Source organism: Cydia strobilella, chromosome Z (genome assembly GCF_947568885.1).
Source record: "Cydia strobilella chromosome Z, ilCydStro3.1, whole genome shotgun sequence".
NCBI classification, from domain to species: domain Eukaryota; kingdom Metazoa; phylum Arthropoda; class Insecta; order Lepidoptera; family Tortricidae; genus Cydia; species Cydia strobilella.
The window spans coordinates 10626754-10647974 of NC_086068.1; the positions used below are offsets into that span (position 1 = coordinate 10626754).

The 21221-nt window shown below is 37.4% G+C and overlaps 1 protein-coding gene across 3 annotated transcripts in view; it reads left to right on the forward strand.

Moving 5' to 3' along the window:
* Nucleotides 1-21004, forward strand: part of LOC134754232 (carboxyl-terminal PDZ ligand of neuronal nitric oxide synthase protein) — a 215009-nt gene extending 194005 nt beyond the window's left edge. The window contains exons 8-10 of one of the 3 annotated variants that reach the window (XM_063690410.1): nt 9620-9856; nt 10723-10857; nt 13631-14587. In XM_063690410.1, coding sequence (XP_063546480.1) covers nt 9620-9856; nt 10723-10857; nt 13631-14431 — 1173 coding nt within the window. In that variant the 3' untranslated portion in view covers nt 14432-14587. Of the gene's footprint in view, nt 1-9619; nt 9857-10722; nt 10858-13630; nt 15085-20685 lie in introns of those variants that run through there. The other 2 variants (XM_063690411.1, XM_063690407.1) reach the window with 2 other exon arrangements.
* The last annotated feature ends 217 nt before the right edge of the window (nt 21005-21221 follow it).

Here is a 21221-nt window from a genome sequence, read left to right on the forward strand (position 1 = left end):
ACAATTAATTTCCTTTAACAGTTGTAACAAAGATAGATATAACTCTGTAATAGATGGATACAGTCTAAGAAAAAAAACGTGCCTCGAAAATCACGAAAATTTGATTCTCGATCAGATGGCACCACTAGTTTTGGCCTACTCTCGTATAGAGGGCGTTGACGGTTTCGTTTGTTATTTATAATTTTAACGCATATCACTGAAAGAACATGGGTCAAAATCATATAAAAATAATTAATGCAAATAAAAAATCATTTATCGATATTTAAATACATTTTAACGTATTTTTATAAATCTTCTTTTTTAGTTTTAAAGTATGTCGATAGATGGCAGTGAATTTACAGTGGTTACAAAATTTACTATGACAGTACCGCTCTATCTTATTATATCCTCTTTGGTTGTAAGTAGTAGTAGTATAAATGTTACGGGTAATGTAAGAAGGTTGATAAAACTTAAGTTGACCCGGGTATAACTAGTATTACCAGCCTTTTGGGTAAAGTCCGAAAATTAAAAAAAAAATAACTGGGTCAACCCAACACTGGCTGGGTAATGGTGTAAAAGTTGATTTAATTTACGGGCTTTACCCGAAAGGCTTGGGTAATACACGGGAAAACTTAAGTTTATACCTGGGTAAACTAAAGTTTAATCAAACTTCTAACATTACCCGTAACATAATTAATTAAATTAATTTACTTACAGAGGACAGACAGGACAGAGGACATAATATAATACGAGTAGGTATATGATGATACGTAGTATCGGCTCACTGAACATTACCCGTCCATGTAGACGAAGCTTCGTTGGGCCTTAATTTTTTCAAAGCATTATTTATTTATTTAATTTTTATTGCACAATACATGAAGGTACAAAAGGCGGACTTAATGCCTTAAGGCATTCTCTACCAGTCAACCGATGTGTTAAACCAGAAAGATTAAGTAGGTGCAGTGTCTTTTAAAGTAAATGATTTTGTAACCAAGACTACATATATACGAATATACTGGCTCATAAAATTTAAAGTCGATTAAAAACTTCGCACCTTTATAGTAGTGGACCCGGTAATGGGCGTGGAACCGGTGATGGGTCATAAAACTACAAATCTTGTAAAATAAGTATCTTAAACTAGTTTATAAACACTGGTAATATTTGACCATAAACAAGAGTCACAGAGCTGCTTAAGTTTGACTTTTTATAAAATTCGGTTATTATTTAAGAAATTGGCGCCAACCCAAAAGTTGTCGTGTCACTGAAAAAAATAACCAGTAAGAATTCTTAACAACTTTGCTAAGAAAGGTGAGTTCACATATTTAATTTTAATTAATTATTAGTTGGTGTAAACTAGAATGTGTTTTGTTAATTGCATTCACCATGAGATAAGGTATAACATCACACTATTTTCTGACTCCAGAAATGTAAAAAAATAGTAGTATTTTGCCCAATCCCATTATAGGAGCTGTAAAACTACATGCCTCCTGTGATGGGACAATTTACATAATGATGCTTCCCACGCCGTCATTTCATGTTTAAACAATAAAATGTAGTATTGAAATTTGTCAGGAGGTATGCTCGGACTTCAGATAAAATTAATATCGTTTTTACAAACTTTTATTAACTTGCCCTCTTAGTTATAGACCGCGAGCCAGACGCAAATTTCGTCAGTCATCGCCTCTTGGGCGAAAACTCGTATAGTAGGAGTGCTAGTTTCGAAAATGATGACCATTTTGGAATCCAAGATGGCGGACATGCACTATGTCATAAATGTTGTCATGGATGTCGTTTTATAGGTTTAAGGGAGTGCTAGTTTTGAAAATAATGACCATTTTGGAATCCCAGATGGCGGACATGCACTATGTCATAAAATTCGTCATGGATGTCGTTTTATAGGTTTAAGGGAGTGCAGATTTCGAAAATGATGACCATTTTGGAATCCAAGATGGCGGACATGCACTATGTCATAAAAGTCGTCATGGATGTCATTTTATGGGTTTTAGGGAGTGCTAGTTTCGAAAATGATGACCATTTTGGAATCCAAGATGGCGGACATGCACTATGTCATAAAATTCGTCATGGATGTCGTTTTATAGGTTTAAGGGAGTGCAGATTTCGAAAATGATGACCATTTTGGAATCCAAGATGGCGGACATGCACTATGTCAGAAAGTCGTCATGGATGTCGTTTTATAGGTTTAAGGGAGTGCAGATTTCGAAAATGATGACCATTTTGGAATCCAAGATGGCGGACATGCACTTTGTCATAAAAGTCGTCATGGATGTCATTTTATGGGTTTTAGGGAGTGCTAGTTTCGAAAATGATGACCATTTTGGAATCCAAGATGGCGGACATGCACTATGTCATAAAATTTGTCATGGATGTCGTTTTATAGGTTTAAGGGAGTGCAGATTTCGAAAATGATGACCATTTTGGAATCCAAGATGGCGGACATGCACTATGTCATAAAAGTCGTCATGGATGTCGTTTTATAGGTTTAAGGGAGTGCAGATTTCGAAAATGATGACCATTTTGGAATCCAAGATGGCGGACATGCACTATGTCATAAAAGTCGTCATGGATGTCGTTTTATAGGTTTAAGGGAGTGCAGATTTCAAAAATTATGACCATTTTGGAATTCAAGATGGCAGACATGCACTATGTCAAAAAAGTCGTCATGGATGTCGTTTTATAGGTTTAAAGGTGTGCAGATTTCAAAAAATATGACCATTTTGGAATCCAAAATGGCGGACATGCACTATGTCATAAAAGTCGTCATGGATGTCGTTTTATAGGTTTAAGGGAGTGCTAGTTTCGAAAATGATGATCATTTTGGAATCCAAGATGTAGGACATGCACTATGTCATAAAAGTCGTCATGGATGTCGTTTTATGGGTTTTTGGGGAGTGTCGATTTCGAAAAAGATGACTAGTGTATTGGCGTCTCGAGCGCTTACGTCATAGTGACGTCACTGACAGTTAGGTGTTAGTCGATGATAGACCGCGAGCAGAGCAGTCGTATCACGTGATGTTTGGGTTGACGAGCCGTTGGAAATACATTACATCGTATGATTTACTGTGGTTAATACAGAACATTACAATGACCATTTTGGAATCTAAGATGGCAAATTTACGACGGCCCAGCCATACGGTCAAAATTAGGTGGGGCTTGCTCGACCAAATGTCATAGTTTCTGTTTCTGGCAGTTTCTGACGCCGCCATTTTTATTTCAAAATGGCTGATTCTAAATGGCGCCTGATTTTCAAGTTTGTCCTAGCGCGCTAAATGTTGGTCACGAAAACTCGGGGTCCCATGGATTGCTATAAAAAATTTAATTTGGAAAAAATCCAAGATGGAAAAAGTTGCCACTAATTTTGTATAGCAACTTCTTAACGGTGCGAGATGGGTGAACGGTGCTCGACCAAATGTCATAGAGGGCCCCGCGACAAATTGGTCTGATATTGCTTAATCCGTTTTTTACATATACATAGCTTCTTTTGATAGGTACTGTAAAGGTTTTGTAACCTTTACAGCCTTTTTTATCAGTAACTGGCGACAGCCACGTTTTGAATTTAGAATCGTATCGCCCTGTCAAATGGAACGGGGGTGCGTGATCGCCATTTCTGAAGAGGCACTCATTCTGTATAGATGATTTGTCAATTAGCTAACCTGTGAGAAAAAAAAAAATACATTGAAGATCAATCCTCTATGTTTAAATATCTACCACATCTTCCCCAATAGGCGTATCCCCTTTACAGTACTGGCCGCTTGTTGCTTTCCCTAAAACCTATATAACGACATCCATGACGAATTTTATGACATAGTGCATGTCCGCCATCTTGGATTCCAAAATGGTCATAATTTTTGAAATCTGCACTCCCTTAAACCTATAAAACGACATCCATGACGACTTTTATGACATAGTGCATGTCCGCCATCTTGGACTCCAAAATGGTCATCATTTTCGAAACTAGCACTCGCTAAAACCCATAAAACGATATCCATGACGACTTTTATGACATAGTGCATGTCCGCCATCTTGGATTCCAAAATGGTCATCATTTTCGAAACTAGCACTCTCTAAAACCCATAAAACGACATCCATGACGACTTTTATGACATAGTGCATGTCCGCCATCTTGGATTCCAAAATGGTCATAATTTTTGAACTCTGCACTCCCTTAAACCTATAAAACGACATCCATGACGACTTTTATGACATAGTGCATGTCCGCCATCTTGGATTCCAAAATGGTCATCATTTTCGAAATCTGCACTCCCTTAAACCTATAAAACGACATCCATGACGACTTTTATGACATAGTGCATGTCCGCCATCTTGGTTTCTAAAATGGTCATCATTTTCGAAACTAGCACTCGCTAAAACCCATAAAACGACATCCATGACTTTTATGACATATTGCATGTCCGCCATCTTGGATTCCAAGATGGTCATCATTTTCGAAATCCTGTCCCTAAAACCTATAAAACAACCATGATCATAATTGTTCCTAAAATTAATCGAGACAAAATATACATACACACGACATACATACGAGTGGATACGAGTTTTCGCCCGGGAGGCGATTGGTCATGGAAATCTGTTCCTGGCTCCCGGTCTATTAGTGTGGGTCAAATTTTGGAAGCTGAATTTGCCAAATCTTATTTCCTATTCCAATATTTTATACTCATAGGGATGCCCATTATAGGGGCCCCATTACTGGATCCACGCCCATTACTGGGGTACCATTACTGGAGCTTTGCCGACCATGACTGGAGAAAAAACACATAGTTTTAATTTGTTAATTATGTGGAAACTAATAGCTGAATTTTTGATACAACACGCCTGAAACATAAAAGACGGATAGGACATTCAACTTCTAACACGCAAGGTGGTAACATTTTACATGTTTTAGGGAAATATCACAAATACTCCAAATTTCCTCTTACAAGTCCCATGACTGGTGCCGTTACTATACTAATCTTTAGAGAATTGAAGTCCTTTTTTTGCACGAGTTGTAAATTTAAACTTTACTTGAAAGGCGAGTTTCGAATTTTCTCAGAAGTCATTATGCGGAGACCTCGCGTACGCCAAGTTTAAAATCGCGGCACATCCCACAGTGGCTTCAAGTAACGTTCTTGAAATGTCTGCAGTAGTTCTGCTAGCATTAGTGGCGTCTTACATAGCTGCCGTTGTAATAAATAGATACTTATTTATTATTATTTACAACGACGGGACTTAATCGCGTAAAATAGTTTTAAATTTACCTCCGACGTTTCGAGGACGGCGTTGTCCCCGTGGTCTCGGAGAAGACTGGCTAAAGTTGACATCAACATCTTCTAGGACCATCAACGTCGGAGGTAAATTTAAAACTATTTTACGCGATTAAGTCCCGTCGTTGTAAATAATAATGAGTAAAAATCGTGAAAGTTTAAATCAGTGTTGTGAGATACTTATTTATCTTGACAGGGAATTTACATACTGACTTTTTTTTTCACGTTGTGGGAATGCTGTTACGAATCGTCCCCCTGACCTGAGGTGGGCCCATTATGGGGGCTATGTGGGACTCTAACATCAAGGCTCTCCATTCAGAAAAGAGGGGAAGGAGCCTACCCACTAAACTCACACCGGCGTTACCCACAATATGCCGTTTGGGGAGGCGTCCTGGGATCGCGAACATTCTACCACGTCATTGTAGTTTGTGGCTTGCTTGAGTCCGCTTTTTGAAAAAAAAACAATGATCGAGATTAGCGCTGAAACGAACACAGATTTGGAAAACATTAGATATAACGATTTGCCTCAATTGCTGGCAGCTACAAAGTGAAATATCGGTTACTAAGAAGAGTCTACTAGGGCTACCTCATATATGTTGTTATAATATTAAAACAACTGTTTGAAAATGTTTCCAAAAAACAAATATAAAATATTACATACATTATAGATAGGTCGGCACTGTGCATAGACGGGGCGTGGGGTATTATTTTAAATATTTTACCTGTACTTAGTTTTCCGCAAAGTGGGTATCACTGTAAGGGTACTATTAGGTTGTGCGGGACGAGGCATTCTGCTAGCGCACTCCTTGGGACCCCGGTCACGCCTGCCGGCAGCCCCCCAATACTACCTAAATCGCAATTCTGCAACCACCTCGATACACTGCGGTATTTCTTTGTTTACATTATATATTACACTACACCAAAGATAGATATAACTCCGTAACAGATGGATACAGTCTAAGGAAAAAACGTGCCTCGAAAATCACGAAAATTTGATTCTCGATCAGATGGCACCACTAGTTTTGGCCTACTCTCGTATAGAGGGCGTTGACGGTTTCGTTTGTTATTTATAATTTTAATGCATATCAGTGAAAGAACATGGGTCAAAATCATATAGAAATAATTAATGCGAATAAAAACATCATTTATCCATATTTAAATACATTTTAACGTATTTTTATAAATCTTCATTTTTAGTTTTAAAGTATGTCGATAGATGGCAGTGAATTTACAGTGGTTACAAATTTTACTATGACAGTACCGCTCTATCTTATTATATCCTCTTTGCACTACACAAACAAAATAGATTTCTGTTTACCGTCAACGGTGAGTGGGTATGCTTTATAGAAGAAGTGGCTATTAATACTCACCTTAGAATTTTCTGATTATCGTGTACTTATTTAATCATCTAAAATTCTAAACTGACTTTATTTAGACACGTTAAAGTTTATCAATAATAATAAAAGATAACTCCATTTTGAAGTGTAATTTAAAAATAATATCAAGGTGGGTATCGTTATTCTAATGCGTTGTGATTAAGGAAAACGAGTATACCATCTTTACTCAACCCTGTAGATATATGTACCCCTTTTTAAAGAACTTTAATAATAGGCACTGGTCTTTTCAGAAACAAAATTTAATGTAATCTGTCAATGGGAAAAATAAACAAAAACAGTATCAAAAAACTGGCCAAGTGCGAGTCGAGTTACTCAATTTTTAATAATGTATTTTTTATGTGAAACGTGAGTGAAATGTCTTTAAAAAATCCGCAGGGGTCGGATCAAAACCTAAGTAATTAAGTCCGACTCACACTTGACTGCACATTTCTAATAGGTTTTCCTGTGATCTATTTTGTGTATTTTTTTCAAAATTTAGACCCAGTAGTTTCGGAGATAAAGGGGGGGGCATGGTATTTTTTTTCTTAAATAACTTCTAAACTATTTATTTTAAAATTACAAAAAAATATATATTTGAGATTCCCACAACGAGCTCTATCATTTGATATGTAACACGGAAATCATCTTTACGCACGTGTCTCATACAATGTTTTACTATGCATTGTGCGAGTAAATAGAAAAACATATCATGGCAAATAAGTTTAATTATTAAAAGGAGTGTTTTAAATCGACACGAGTTGCGAATTACCTATTCGCACGTGTATCTTACAACGTTTTACAGTACATATGGCCCTTTAAATTTTCGACATATGCACGAAAAGTGTTCTTTTCCGCACTAGTGCGAGAAAGTAGCACCATATGTACTGTAAAAAAAAATAAAAAAAAGCACTAGTGCGGAAAAGTAGTACTTTCCGCATGATATGGCTCCGTAGGAAACGCACTTTTCGAGCACATGCATTGTAATAGTTATTTACGATACAAGTGCGGAAAAGAGAAAATTCGAAACGAGTGGCGATAAATTAACACACGACCGCAGGTCGTGTTTTACTTTATCACTCGTTGCGGATTTCCTATTTTTCGCACTTGTATTGTAATGTACTATTTTAGATTCCACTTTTAGTTTCGAAAAGATAAACCTACCATAGAAATTATTAATTTTTATATCATATGATTAGTTGGTCGTCTAAAAAATAATTTTTCTCAAAAATGGACGGCAAAGTCGACGTTGCCGGTTAAAAAGTAGGTCGCGAAGGGCGTAGTTTATGGTCCGTCAAAAAATTAAAAAGTTAAAAACATTGCAGTCTCGATTTCGGGACTGCAATGTTGCATACAAATTCCATTATTTGTCGAGTTCCAAACTTTTTAAAAGTTGAAGTGGCCATATCAAATGAAGGCATAGGTCCATTAAACTGCCAAACAGATGATCAGTACTTATTATTATAATGTTGGTACCGCGACTATTTAGGTGTCTCTAATAGGTTAGCGTATTTTCAGCAGAAAAATACACTTCTATTTTTAATTAAAAAACATAAAAAGGCGGCAAAGCAAATATTTTTACTTTTTTCTGGGAAAATATATACATAAGAGCGTTGCTTCTGTAAAATATTTATATTATACTTGTTATTATTGCGCCATTTTTGAGAAAAGCACTATATATGACTCGGCTGGAAGACTACTTGCTGGCTTCGGATTCAATTAAACGGACTCCCAAGGTCGTCCGTTTAAAACGAATCCTCAGCCAGCAAGTAGCTACTTCCGAGCCTCGACAATAATGTACTATATCGCCACTCGTTTCTAATTTCCGCTTTTCCTCACTTGTATCGTAAATAACTATTGTCACACGCATGTCATACAAAAAGCGTGTGTGCACGTATCAAAGAGGATATAATAAGATAGAGCGGTACTGTCATAGTAAATTTTGTAACCACTGTAAATTCACTGCCATCTATCGACATACTTTAAAACTAAAAATGAAGATTTATAAAAATACGTTAAAATGTATTTAAATATGGATAAATGATGTTTTTATTCGCATTAATTATTTTTATATGATTTTGACCCATGTTCTTTCACTGATATGCATTAAAATTATAAATAACAAACGAAACCGTCAACGCCCTCTATACGAGAGTAGGCCAAAACTAGTGGCGCCATCTAATCGAGAATCAAATTTTCGTGATTTTCGAGGCACGTTTTTTCCTTAGACTGTATCCATCTATTACGGAGTTATATCTATCTTTGGCACGTATGAGACTGTTTTCAAACAACACAAGGGTTGTGAAATAAGCCATCTATCAGTGAGTTTGTGAACTAAAAAGCGATACAGCCAGCTATCAAAATGTTAAATAGTAGTCAGCAGCGGTGCCATCTCTGATTCATAGGTATTAAATTTGCGACATCGCTTACATTTTCAGGAAAGAAAGCTTGTCCCACCAAATGTTCTTCGGTTAATTGGCATTTAAATATAATTTAACTTTTAGTAATAAATAATTCTGGCAACCTTTATTTTAGGACAAATACAGGACATGGCATCCCTGAAAACTTTCTAATTTATTGATCTGTTTTCAACAGTTGCGCAGTAGTCCCTCTGGAAAATTATCAACTCTGTTTGTTTTGGTCTTACTATTATGATGCTCTCAGTCTGTTAAGGAAGTAATTTGCAAAACGTACTTTTTCTAAACCTTTACGTTAATTACAACCGTGAAGCGAGAATAATATTGGCACCGTAATAAAAATACGGCTGATAGTATAATTCATTCTAGTAGTTGCATTAGCAAGCTGACTGCATCAATGAGAGGGCCAGCCCCGGTGAGACCTCCGCCCATATTGCCACCAGGGCGCCGAATCGTGCAGTTTAAAAGATATTCAGACCTCCAATGTTACCGTTCTAAACTCGTCAATCGTGGGCAAACGAGGGTGCTTAAGGCGGAGAGGATTATATGTGAGATTCGTTTTGCGGAATTGCAGCGACCGCCGGCGCCGACACCGGTCGCCGTGGTGAACCTGCCATGGCCAGAGCCTGCGGAGCCGCCGCCGGTGGACGCGAGCACTCCGCCGGCCGCACCGCTCAGCGCGCAGCACCGAGTGCAGCTGCTGGAGGAGCGGCTCGAGAATCAAACTCAGCAGACGCGCGCTGCCGTCGCGCAGCTTTTCCTTCTGCGCGATCAACTCGCCGCCGAACAATCCGCGCGATGCGAAGCTCAAGTGAGTATTTACTTACAACTTAAGCATTAGTTGAGCTCTTCAGGAGTCGGAGACGTCGTTTTCGTACCAGTTAATGCAATATAATGACAAAGACTAGCGTTTACCGCATATGGTAAGTCCGGGGTAGTTGGCCATAGTTTTTTTAGAACACGATAAAAAAAAAAGTTTACATGTAAGATTCAAAGAAATCTTTATTTCTTCATAAAGTTTGAACAGTTGAACTTTCGAAAATGAAACGAATATAAAATTATTTCTACTGAAATCATCTTGAAAAAGTGTCTCAAAAAATTTACAATTGGCAATCTCTCCCGAGGTGTCCGGGAGTGATGACCATAAATTAACTCTTAATTTTATTATATGTTTAGTTTTAATTTTTATTTCGCATGTGCCTTTTCTTCTCAAGACCCCGTTTAAGTCACCCAAACAGCGCACTCAATCTTGGATGAGTAGAGGCTTGTGATATTTTTTCGACATCTAGTCATCAGAATCATGAAATATTTCGATGGGCCATCTCGCCCTTATGGTCATCTACCAGTAAAACACTGTATCTCTATCCTGTACTTTTTTTCTCTCTTTTGTTCTTCTTGTTCACTGTTTAAACCAATTTTCCCTGTCTATATAGTACAGAATACAGAAGTTTATTGGTAAAAGCAAATTTTATATTTCGCACGCCATGCATTTTACGCAGTTTCTATCTGTGGAAACTTGTAATTGGCTCACTGCTTCTATGTTATTACCTAACGTGTTACTTTAGCTGTAAGTTTTCCTAATAAATAAAATAAAATAAATAAATAAAATGTAGTGATCCGCAACGCTTAGTTACCAGCAAATATAAATACTACACGTTTTTATTGAATTAATTGCAGGCGCGCACACACCAACTGCTGGCTCACAACAAGGAGCTGCTGGAGCACATCGCGGCGCTCGTCGCACACCTGCAGGAGCGCGAGCGCGGCTCCTCCAAGCCGATCAACGCACAGCAACTCACTTTGTTGCCGCAGGTATAAACTCCGTATTATTGTACTGCATTCAGGTTGAACGTGCGCCAAGATCAGGCATATGCGGCGCTCGTGCGCCATTCGCGAATCGCTCGCGCACATCAAGCGCGCTGCACATCGTATATAATGTTATAACTACTACGTAATGCAAGCAAGCAGTTAGCGATGCTTTTGCAAATGGTTCGGGAACGGCGCGTAGCCAGGTCTGTCTGTACGCACTTAAATACTACTTTCAAGCATAAAACAAATAATGAGAAGTATCGTTCCCTCCCTTTCGGCGATCGTAAGAGGTCTCGAGGCCCTACCGCAAAACAAAATTTATTTTTCTACCTCTCTATCGCTCCAATATACAAGTTTCTCCTGAAGAATTTTTTTCCTAGATTCATATTATAAGGAACGCTGCCTCCTAGACCTACTCCAGACTTGTAAATTTTAAATTTGGTCTAAATTCAACTTGAAAGTGGTATCAACCATAATAATTATGAACTAGGCCGAGGTCGATGGTTCCTTTAAAGTGACGTTGTTGTGAAATTGAGTCGAAGTTTGGTATTATCGGCCTCGATCTACCTCAGCTTAAACGCAGTTTGCTAATGCTATTTGCTGACCCTCCATTCTTACCGAACGCAGGCGATTCAATATATCCAATATATACCTCTGACGTTGTGATCCGTAATAACTACGCGTATTTGGATATTACAGTTGCTTTTCGCCTGCAGTCGGAACGCAATATGAACAACACGCTGCCAGTTATCTCGTAGAGTCAGCAGAAGAAGTAGTAATGGTACTTAAAATTACATGCCCAAGCTGTTTATCTCTTGAAAGCAAAGTCGTTCTTAAATATAATTTTGAGTTAAATACTTTACCTGTTGTCTGTACGAGGTGCATATAAAGTAACAAGGCAAAGCTTGATTCGTCTCAAGCTCATTTAACCTAAATGCTTTTGTATTCTACGTAGTTCTACCATGTACTTGCTGCCGTGAGACAAATTAAGCCGCTAACTTCACGATTATTTGCTTTATTTTACTCACAGTGCAATCCACATTTGTATAAAAGTGAGCGTCAGGATGGCGGGTGGACCTCTGCGATTTCAACGAAATATTTATAAACATATTGTACCGCAGTGTACCTTTAATAAAAACCAGTGTACCTCTCTATAAAACGAGATATTTAACAAAAAAATCCACCCGCCATTCTGACGTCAGGATTAAATATCTCGTTTTATAGAGAGGTACACTGGTTTTTATTAAAGGTACACTGAGGTACACTGAAGGTACAATATGTTTATAAATATTTCGTTGAAATCGGCGAGGTCCACCCGCCATCCTGACGCTCACGTATAAAAGCCTTAGCAACTAGGTATTAATAAAACAAAGTGAGCCCGTAAAATAATGTTCTTTCGGTGATGTTGACGTTAACCAGTGTACTTTTTGTAGTTAGTGCAACCGGGCCCCCTGTTTAGTGGCGCAAAGTTTAATAAATTTCAAGTTTAAGAGGCCGATGTCGATTTTAGTCGCAAAAATGTAAAATTGATAGATTTAGTGCCAGTTGCAGCATCCGCACTTGACATACTGATCAACGTCACTCGGCGCGCGGCGGCGGTTTACTATGAAACTTTCCATACAATGAAATTTAGCGAACTCTTTAACGATGACAAACAGTTTGGTGCAACCGACCCTTAGTCTGTGTAATTGTACACCTTTTGTTACCTAATTGAAATAACAAGTACTGGTTTCTATTAGCACGTCTTCTTATCTTGCCTTTTATCAGATCAATTTTTTGAAAACAGACTCACTAAATTAGTAATGATTTTTTTTCTGATGGACGTTTAGGTAAACGCGCGTAGAGCACTGATTTTGTCCAATGATTTTATGAACCAATACTTGTTATTTACTCGTAGATATTACGTAACAAAACGTGTATAATTTCAACGACTAAATCTATCAATTTTAAATTTTTCCTCCAAAATCGACACCGCGGCCTCTTAACGCCAACCACATCTAAAGTCGTCGTTAGGTACTAGTCGTGCCCATAGCGCCGAGGACCACTACTCGTAATAGTTGTTATGGCGGACGCTGTCAAAGTAACCTTTACACTTTTTCGAGTAAGGTTTACATTAGCTCCCTTGCGCTTGCGGCCGGCTCCTTGGCGTTTGAGTGATGTTTGTATTTATGACATAAAGCGTTCAGAGGGTTAAATTGTTGGCAATGTACGAGTGGGACAGATATTTGGGATGTTATAACGACGTGTGTATTTGGTATTTTTTATCACCCAATAATCTAAGGCATATTAAGTTGATTCACTTCTTTTCTGTAGGGCTGTTACTTATGTGCTTCAGTGTCATTGTAATTATAACATTATTTTATAAAGAGTTACCGTTGTAATCTTATGTCGGTTTGACAAAAACCACAATAACAATAGCATGGTTTACTTTCATTTGCCTTTTTCTAAATTCATGTTCATTTCTACGTTAAGTTCGTTTGCATTGATAAAAAAATACTCAGTTACATCAAGGTTTAGAGGTTATGTTGGAGTTATTTTTAATCTTATTTTGCCACATACATACCTATGTTAACAAAGTACGAGTAGTTCCACATTGCTTTGCATGATTGGTATTGATGTCCTAGTGTGGTCATTATCATTAGTCACATCGGCAGTAATAGTATATGTGTTTGCTACGTGTTTTGGTGTCTTGTGCGAAATACTAAGCAATATGTATAAAATAGTATAAATCATGTGTTAAAATTAAAATCCTTTGTTAACGCTGCTGGATCAAAAGGATGGTGCTGAGAAGAGCACCGCCCGTGTTTGCAACGGCAACGCAAACAACAGCCAAACCAGCGTCGACTCGCTCATCGATCTAATCAGCCACACCAAAATTACTCAGAATGTTGAGAACAACAACGCCACGGTCGTCTCTGCCTTCAGCAGTCCGGGATCACCACCGAGCTTCGGGAACATGACCAACGAGCAAATACAAAACTATCTCATAGCTAAATTCCAAAACGTCAACACCGGCGGCACTGCTGAATCCCCAATCAATAATAACAATGGAATTCTCAAACACAGCCCGTTCTACCAGAATCGTAACGCTTTTCCCAACGTCCCACCCGTCATCAATAGCTTCAATAATGGCGATATCGCGGATATACTTAACATAGAGCCATACTCCATACACATTGGTGAAAACAACCTGGAGCAAGCAATGAGCGTGGGGCAGTCAGAAATGTCACTATACAGCGCTAGCCAAGCCACGACGTCTAAAGATTCGACGCCTGATGCTTGTAGTTCAGATGACGGCGTTGCGTTTATCATGCCCTTGTCGCATAACGGGACGCTGACTGCAACAGGAGAAGACGGGCGCGTGAGGCTGATCGTGCCCGTGAGCCCGTCGGGCAGCACCTCAGACGTGCCGGAGATGCGGGCTGAGACGACTCCCCAGGGAAACACCCTGACAGTACCCGGGGCGTCGGTCGCATATGCCGCTCCCATCACTCGCTCCACCAGCGAAAAAGTACCGAATCACAGCCATATGATGACGGCTCTCCGGCAACAATGGACCAGGCACACTACTAAGTAAATTAACAAAATCCTACGAACAACAAATGATGTAGGTAGTTTTATAAGATACGCAATTGCGTCTAAACTCACTCTAGTCAAATTATTGATGATGTAAAAACCAAAAATATAATTTTAGTAAGCTGTGATTATTGATATTAGGTCTTATAAATTCTAATTACTGCAGCAGACAAACAAGATAGGACACGTTCAAACATATTGATTGAGTTCTAAATAGTAGTTTGTGTGACTCTGACTGCTACATAATGAAAGGCATTAAAATACGAGTACGAGTGTGGGTTTAAGAAATAAACGAAGTGAGTTTCTTAAAAGGACCACACGAGTGTTATTATGTACAGTTACATACACTATTTTATCTACACGCATGTTATAACCTCTCTATGATGTATTCACTACCCGCGTGTTACACCCGGCATTGGGGCATCGTTGCTCTCTGGCGGAACTCGCGGGTATGAGGTGGCATCTCCGAAATATCTTTATCGCTCATTTTTCACGAAAGTTTTGTTATAGTTAGTTTAAAAACAACAAAATTAATTAAAATTAATTTTATACTTACAAACTAATTAAAATATAAACTGTACGTCAAATGGCGGTAAATGAAAACTTTTTTCGCGCATCTCTCGCATCGGTAGTTTTTTTTTTGTTGGTTGGTTGGTTGGTTGAACTCTAGTTAAGTCGGGAGCCGATTGCCATATCGTTAGATACCAACTAACATGCGAGATTTGTCAAAATGGTTTGCAATTGATATTTCATTTCGAATAAAACGTCATCTCGACTGATATTAGAATAGTGGTCAAATCAAACTGTGTATAATTTTTTATACAAAGTGACCATTTTACTTTGCACCTGTGAGTATTACTAGGTGTTTATTGAAAATCTGTGCCAAGTTATTAAAATTATATAGTATAGGTACTGGTCGAACTATTATAATTTAAAAGGAAAGACTTCTAAAAGTTCTCTGAAATGAAAGACTTAGTTACCTACTCGTATCTATTATTAGTTTTTCTCCTCCCTAATAATTTATCATGTGTGTTTCCTTTACACTCTCAAATACCTCAATTTACCTATTTACCCTCTCGCTTATGTTCCCTATGTCATCACTATGTATTAAAATTTATCAATATACTTACGAATGCTGTAATATTTAATAATGTTATTGTATTCATATGTATATGCATTGTTGTGAACGAGGTTCTCTTTGGAGATTGAGACTTTAATGAAGGTGCCAAATTATTAGTAAATCACATCGATTATTATATATTGAGCGATATCAAACCATTTAGCTAGTATTCTGAAGTTATTTACCTAACAACATACATATCATTTCCATGTCCAAATGAAGTCTCGATTAACTAAGATCCACGGATAATGATCAAGATAAATAATTGAAACAATAATGAATTTACCCTATATAAACAAACAAACATTATTGGAGAGACCAAAGCGGCTAGGCTTCAGTGGCTCGGACACGAGACAGAATGGGAGAGGGTCGTGCCGTGAAGAAAGCGTAGACGCCAGATTGGACTCATCCTCGGCCATGGCAACTGGTGAGAGCTATCGCAAGACCGAGAGGCATGACGTGATCTGGTGTCGGAGGCCAGAAGGCCAGAACTCACTTTGGGTCGTTACGTCACCGTAGCAAACATACCTACATAAAATTCAACGAAAATAATTGTTTTTAGTTTAATTAACAATAAATTTTTGGAGTGCTACTGTGGATCCTAGTGACTGAGAGCAGGATAATGGTTATTACTCGTTGGCATATCGTTTTGAAATACTACACGTACACGAAGTCATGTTTAGGTATACTGTGAGCAATAGTTTGTTGCCCTTGTATCCATATTGGATTACCTACTTGTAGTGATTGTGAGGCTGAATAAATACAATTATATCAGCAAAATAATCTGAAAGTAACACTATCAATTTTAAAGGATATTTATAGTAAAAAATTAGCGTCCCTGTTCTATAGTGGAACCTATAAATATACTAAATATTATTTATATCTACTCGGTCCATTAGTAAGATCTTAAAACGCATTTTCGAAGTGAAACGTGTGATAGTTATATTTATAAAGAAATTCAAAATATTTATATAATAAAAATGGTGCCAAAATTCATCCACAATGTGCACCGTGGGCCCGAATAACCCGACATGATTTAAATTTAACCATGTATTCTTGACGGTATTAGTTATGAAATAAGTACCTAATGCAACTAGTTTAGTAGCTTTTTAAGCATCGTCATAGATCGCGCCAAAAACACAATTCATAACGGACACTAAAAGAAGGTACCTACGTGGTGTACGATGATAACATTATGTTATAAGATGATATTAACAAGTACTTTACTTATTTGTTAATTGTGAAAAATAAATGATATCTCGTAAACAAAGCAGTTTTTACTCCAGTTAAGGCATCGGGTCAGAATTTTATGGTTTAACTTGGTCGGGTTATTCTATCAATACATAGCAACATCTAATATTCTTCTGAACTAGTCGACACGATATGAGACGACGGGTTATTCTTATCTATTGTTAAGTTAATTTCTTGTCAAACAGATTTATACTTTATTCTACTTTTAGTTATAAACTGATATAGGGTATTTGACTGTATTTAAAATAAATTATTCTACGTCACTCATGAAATAAAGCACCAGAAGATTAATAGAAAAACGTAGATAGCAGTTATTTTTAGACACAATTGCTATTTTAAAACCTGCATAAAACTATAAAGAGTAGGTAATTTGATTGTGACTTCATATGCTAATGTCTTATATAAATTCCATAGTAGCAAAATCGTTTTGACAGTTCGAAAAAAGAAACTGATTTGACTAGTAGTCAAATACCCTATTGTAAAACCTGGTAAAATATTATAAATATGTATTAATTTATGCTTGGCGCACCGAATTTGCAAATGGTTTTAACTCGTCGTTTTTAGACCGTCGACTGAAACGATAGGTATTTAGCTGTTACAGACAGCAGCGTTGTGACCTTACTACATTACGAAAACTTTGTAAAGTTGCTGGTTAATATATCAATATGCAGCTAAGTATGCATATCAAATACAAAAGACATAATTAATAGGTACTCGACTGCATTGCTGACTCTGGACTGACTATGTACTAACAACATAGGTTTAGTATAGTTGCTCTTTCCGATGACTTTGACGTAGAGAACTTTTAAGTAAGTTTTTATAATATGCGTAAACAATGAAGACTGGAGTTACCCAGAGGCGACTCGCCTTAATGCTTTAACTTGTATTCAGTGAGGTATAAGGCACTAAGTACTTACCTATCGAGCAGCGGTGTGTTCATGACGCAGTCGAGTTGAGAGAGGAACACTGACACCGTTATAGGATTAATCAAATTGGTAAATGTTAAATAAGTAATCAATATCGATGTCAATATATACAGGATGATTTCTGGGTCGTGATTCAGAACCACTTTTCTGACTCTGTAACTAATCCACATTATCATATGTCGCTTAACTTCAAACTCGGCTAAATCCATTCCACCCTCTCAGCAAATATCTACACTACCTTTCAATACCAAAATCGCATAATCTGACAGATGGATTGGTGGTCACTGACCACATTGTATGCAAAAATGTTGGTTTCTTCTTATCATCTGAAAAATAATCATCAATATTGGTGATAAACAATAATTAATAACATCATTAGGCTCATCTTTGAATTCTGTATGATATAATAGAATAGAATAGAATAGTTTATTTCACAAACAGATTTACAAAACATAGTTACCAGGGGCCCCCGCACTAGGTTGCACCTGTATCGCGGGGAACCAGTTACATTTGTACAACAGAATTTTGTTTCGTATGCAAGTCATACTTTATCATATAACATAAATTTAAAATTTAAATGTAATACTTAAAACTAAAAACTTAAATAAACTAGGGTTAGGTGACACTCTGTATAATAGCTTCTGTCTCTATGTAATTCAGTGATTGAAGTAATAATATAATAATAAATGATAAATGATGTCTTGTGCTCTTGCTCCACGACCCGTAAATCACCCTGTATTGGTATTGGTGGACAGTATTCCACTCGGCCTGGGTTTGTTGACAAGTTTTATACAGATCAGAAAAGGAAACTTGTAAGATATTTGGATTGCTAACACGAACTGAATTAAATCGGCCTCATCTTATACCTACCACCTACCATTAAATAGTTGCTGTCTTTATTGTATTGTTAGTCATGTAATCATAACTTATTTTAAATGAAAGAATACAGTCAAGAATATCAAGGAGCAGGTTACGGAAAAGTAAAGCGAATGGTCCAGAGAGATGTTTATAGAATCATAGTGTTTTAGCAATGATTGGTTTACGGCCAATGTTAGCTATAAGTGAACAATTTCTTATAAATGTTTGTTGTTTATTGTTATAAAAGCAAATTATTCCTTTTTGGACAGATTTTTTATGCTTGCCAGTAGATATCTAAATAAAAAAATACAAACAAAAGTTGTGCAGATAGTAGTAAAATACAATACTTACGTAAATGGCCATATCAATCAATGATCGTTCTAGAGTTAGATCCAGCGACTTGTTGTTAGAATCATAGTTTTTTGTGAATTAATTTAAAAACTATCATATTTATCATAGAACAGTTGTTTGAAATTGTAGAAGATACTATTAGAGCGGTGGAAGTGCTCCTCTGAATATATCAATAATTTTTAAATACCTATAGGTACCTAATACTAAAACTTGATCAATGTATACCAAATTCTAAATATTTTAAATGTGAAGCTTTGGACGCAAACCTGGAAATAAAGAATAAACTACTTGCTGATGTTTTATTATTTCACTGTAATATTCTATAATATAACTATTTGAGCATCGCTGGCTCACTTCCCATTGCTGTTGAAAGTAAACCATGCAGGTAAACATAAAAAATTACGTTTAAATAAATAGGACGGCTAATCTAAAAAAAAATATTAGGTGATTAATGATTATATAGAGCTTTCAAGAAAATGTTATGGCTCCTCTACACGATGGCCCAGCGCTGGACCAGCGCGATGGCCATGCGTTGGTTGAGAGCACGCACTAATATGGAATGGGCCACGCGTAGATGCGTACGCATCATCGCTGGTCAACTACCTTTGATGTATAGACGAAAAAATGACACCGAGCAATCCCATCGCCATCCCACCGCCGCGCGTCTAAAGCCATCCGACACCACTACCCTCTCTACACGCTGACCCATCTTAGTGGGCCAGTATGATGGCCCATCGTGTAGAGGACCCATTACATATGGATATAGCCATCTTAGATTTGACGGTATTTATTTGTCTATTATTAAGGTTATAGGTAACCCTTAATAATAGACTAATAGATACCGTCAAATTTAAGATGGCTTAATCTATACGTAATGGCTCCTAGGTGTAGGCACCACCACCTGCAATACATAGATATAAGTAATAAAAAAACCTAATCAATGTATTTTGGGTAAAAGGAACATAGTTCATTTTGCTCGGGGCAAAAGGGACAGTATAAGAATTCCATACAAGTGTAGTCTGGCCCCAATATTTCCTTATTTCACTAGTTTTAAACCATTACTTAAATAAATAGGTAATATACATATATTAGTCGGAAAGTAGGATACCATATCAGTAGAATATTAGAAATTTGTCGATCGTACAGTCAGCACTTACTGTACGGTAACACACCAGGGCGCATAGCCAACGTGCCAATCGTTATGACGCTCCGTAGCGTATCGTAGCCATCACTCTGTATCACTCTTCCCCATTAGTGCGAAAGTGACAGTTGCGTAGCGTTCGCTACAGAGCGTTAACGATTGCACGTTAGCTACGCACCCTGTATTACAATAGAAATAAGTAAGTATGTGTATTTGGTGCTGATTAAACCACGTAACAGCCTTATGGACAAGAAAGATAATAAATATACAGGATGATTTTTGTTATGTATGACCATACATTGAATACGTAGGGACCTACCTAATACTGAACAACTTTTACTAAGATGCCAACCATAAATTCAAACTTCAATCATATTCTTTTGGAATTGCTGGCCTTATAGTAAAAGTTGAGTATGATCTACATATTCGCTCCTTAGAGTTTGATAACAAAATCAACTTAATAAGAGAAATGTGTATTCACGTCTAACCTACATTCAAGATGCCTGTGCAACTATAGTGTATAGTATATGTAGATAGCGCATATGAACTAACTGAATTATTTAAGCATGCAAATTAACAACAAGTACTTTTGTTTTAATTTAAAACAGTTGTCATCGAGTGCAAAGATAGATCGTTGGTTCTCGCGGCTGCCGTCCACGCCGGCGCTCTCCCGGCCCGAGAGCGGGTTCGTGTCGGGCGTGGAGGACGTGGAGCCGGCCACCCTCGCCGAGGCCAGAAACCTCCTCCTGCAGCTAGGCGCCAAGAAGAAACGACGCTTCCCTTTACGCTTTACTAGAAGAAAAATCCTAGTTAACAAACATACCCTCTTATAATAGATAAATGTATGAGACCACTATTAAGTGGTATCTATTAGACATGCATGCAATTCAATTTGGGGTGCTTAAAATGAAATCATATCAATATTTATGGTAAATCGCACGATGCAATGTAGTGTGTGATTTTGGAGTCTAAAATGAGTGATGTTAACATTTCAAATAGGACGGTATGGTCAATCACGATGAATTCCAGGCCACTCATGCAGTGACGATGACAATTTTAATATAGCAAAGGAACTATACGACTTTATTAACACTGGCTGGAATTTAATTTGGTTGACTGGTTAGTTATACTCCTTATTTTGTTG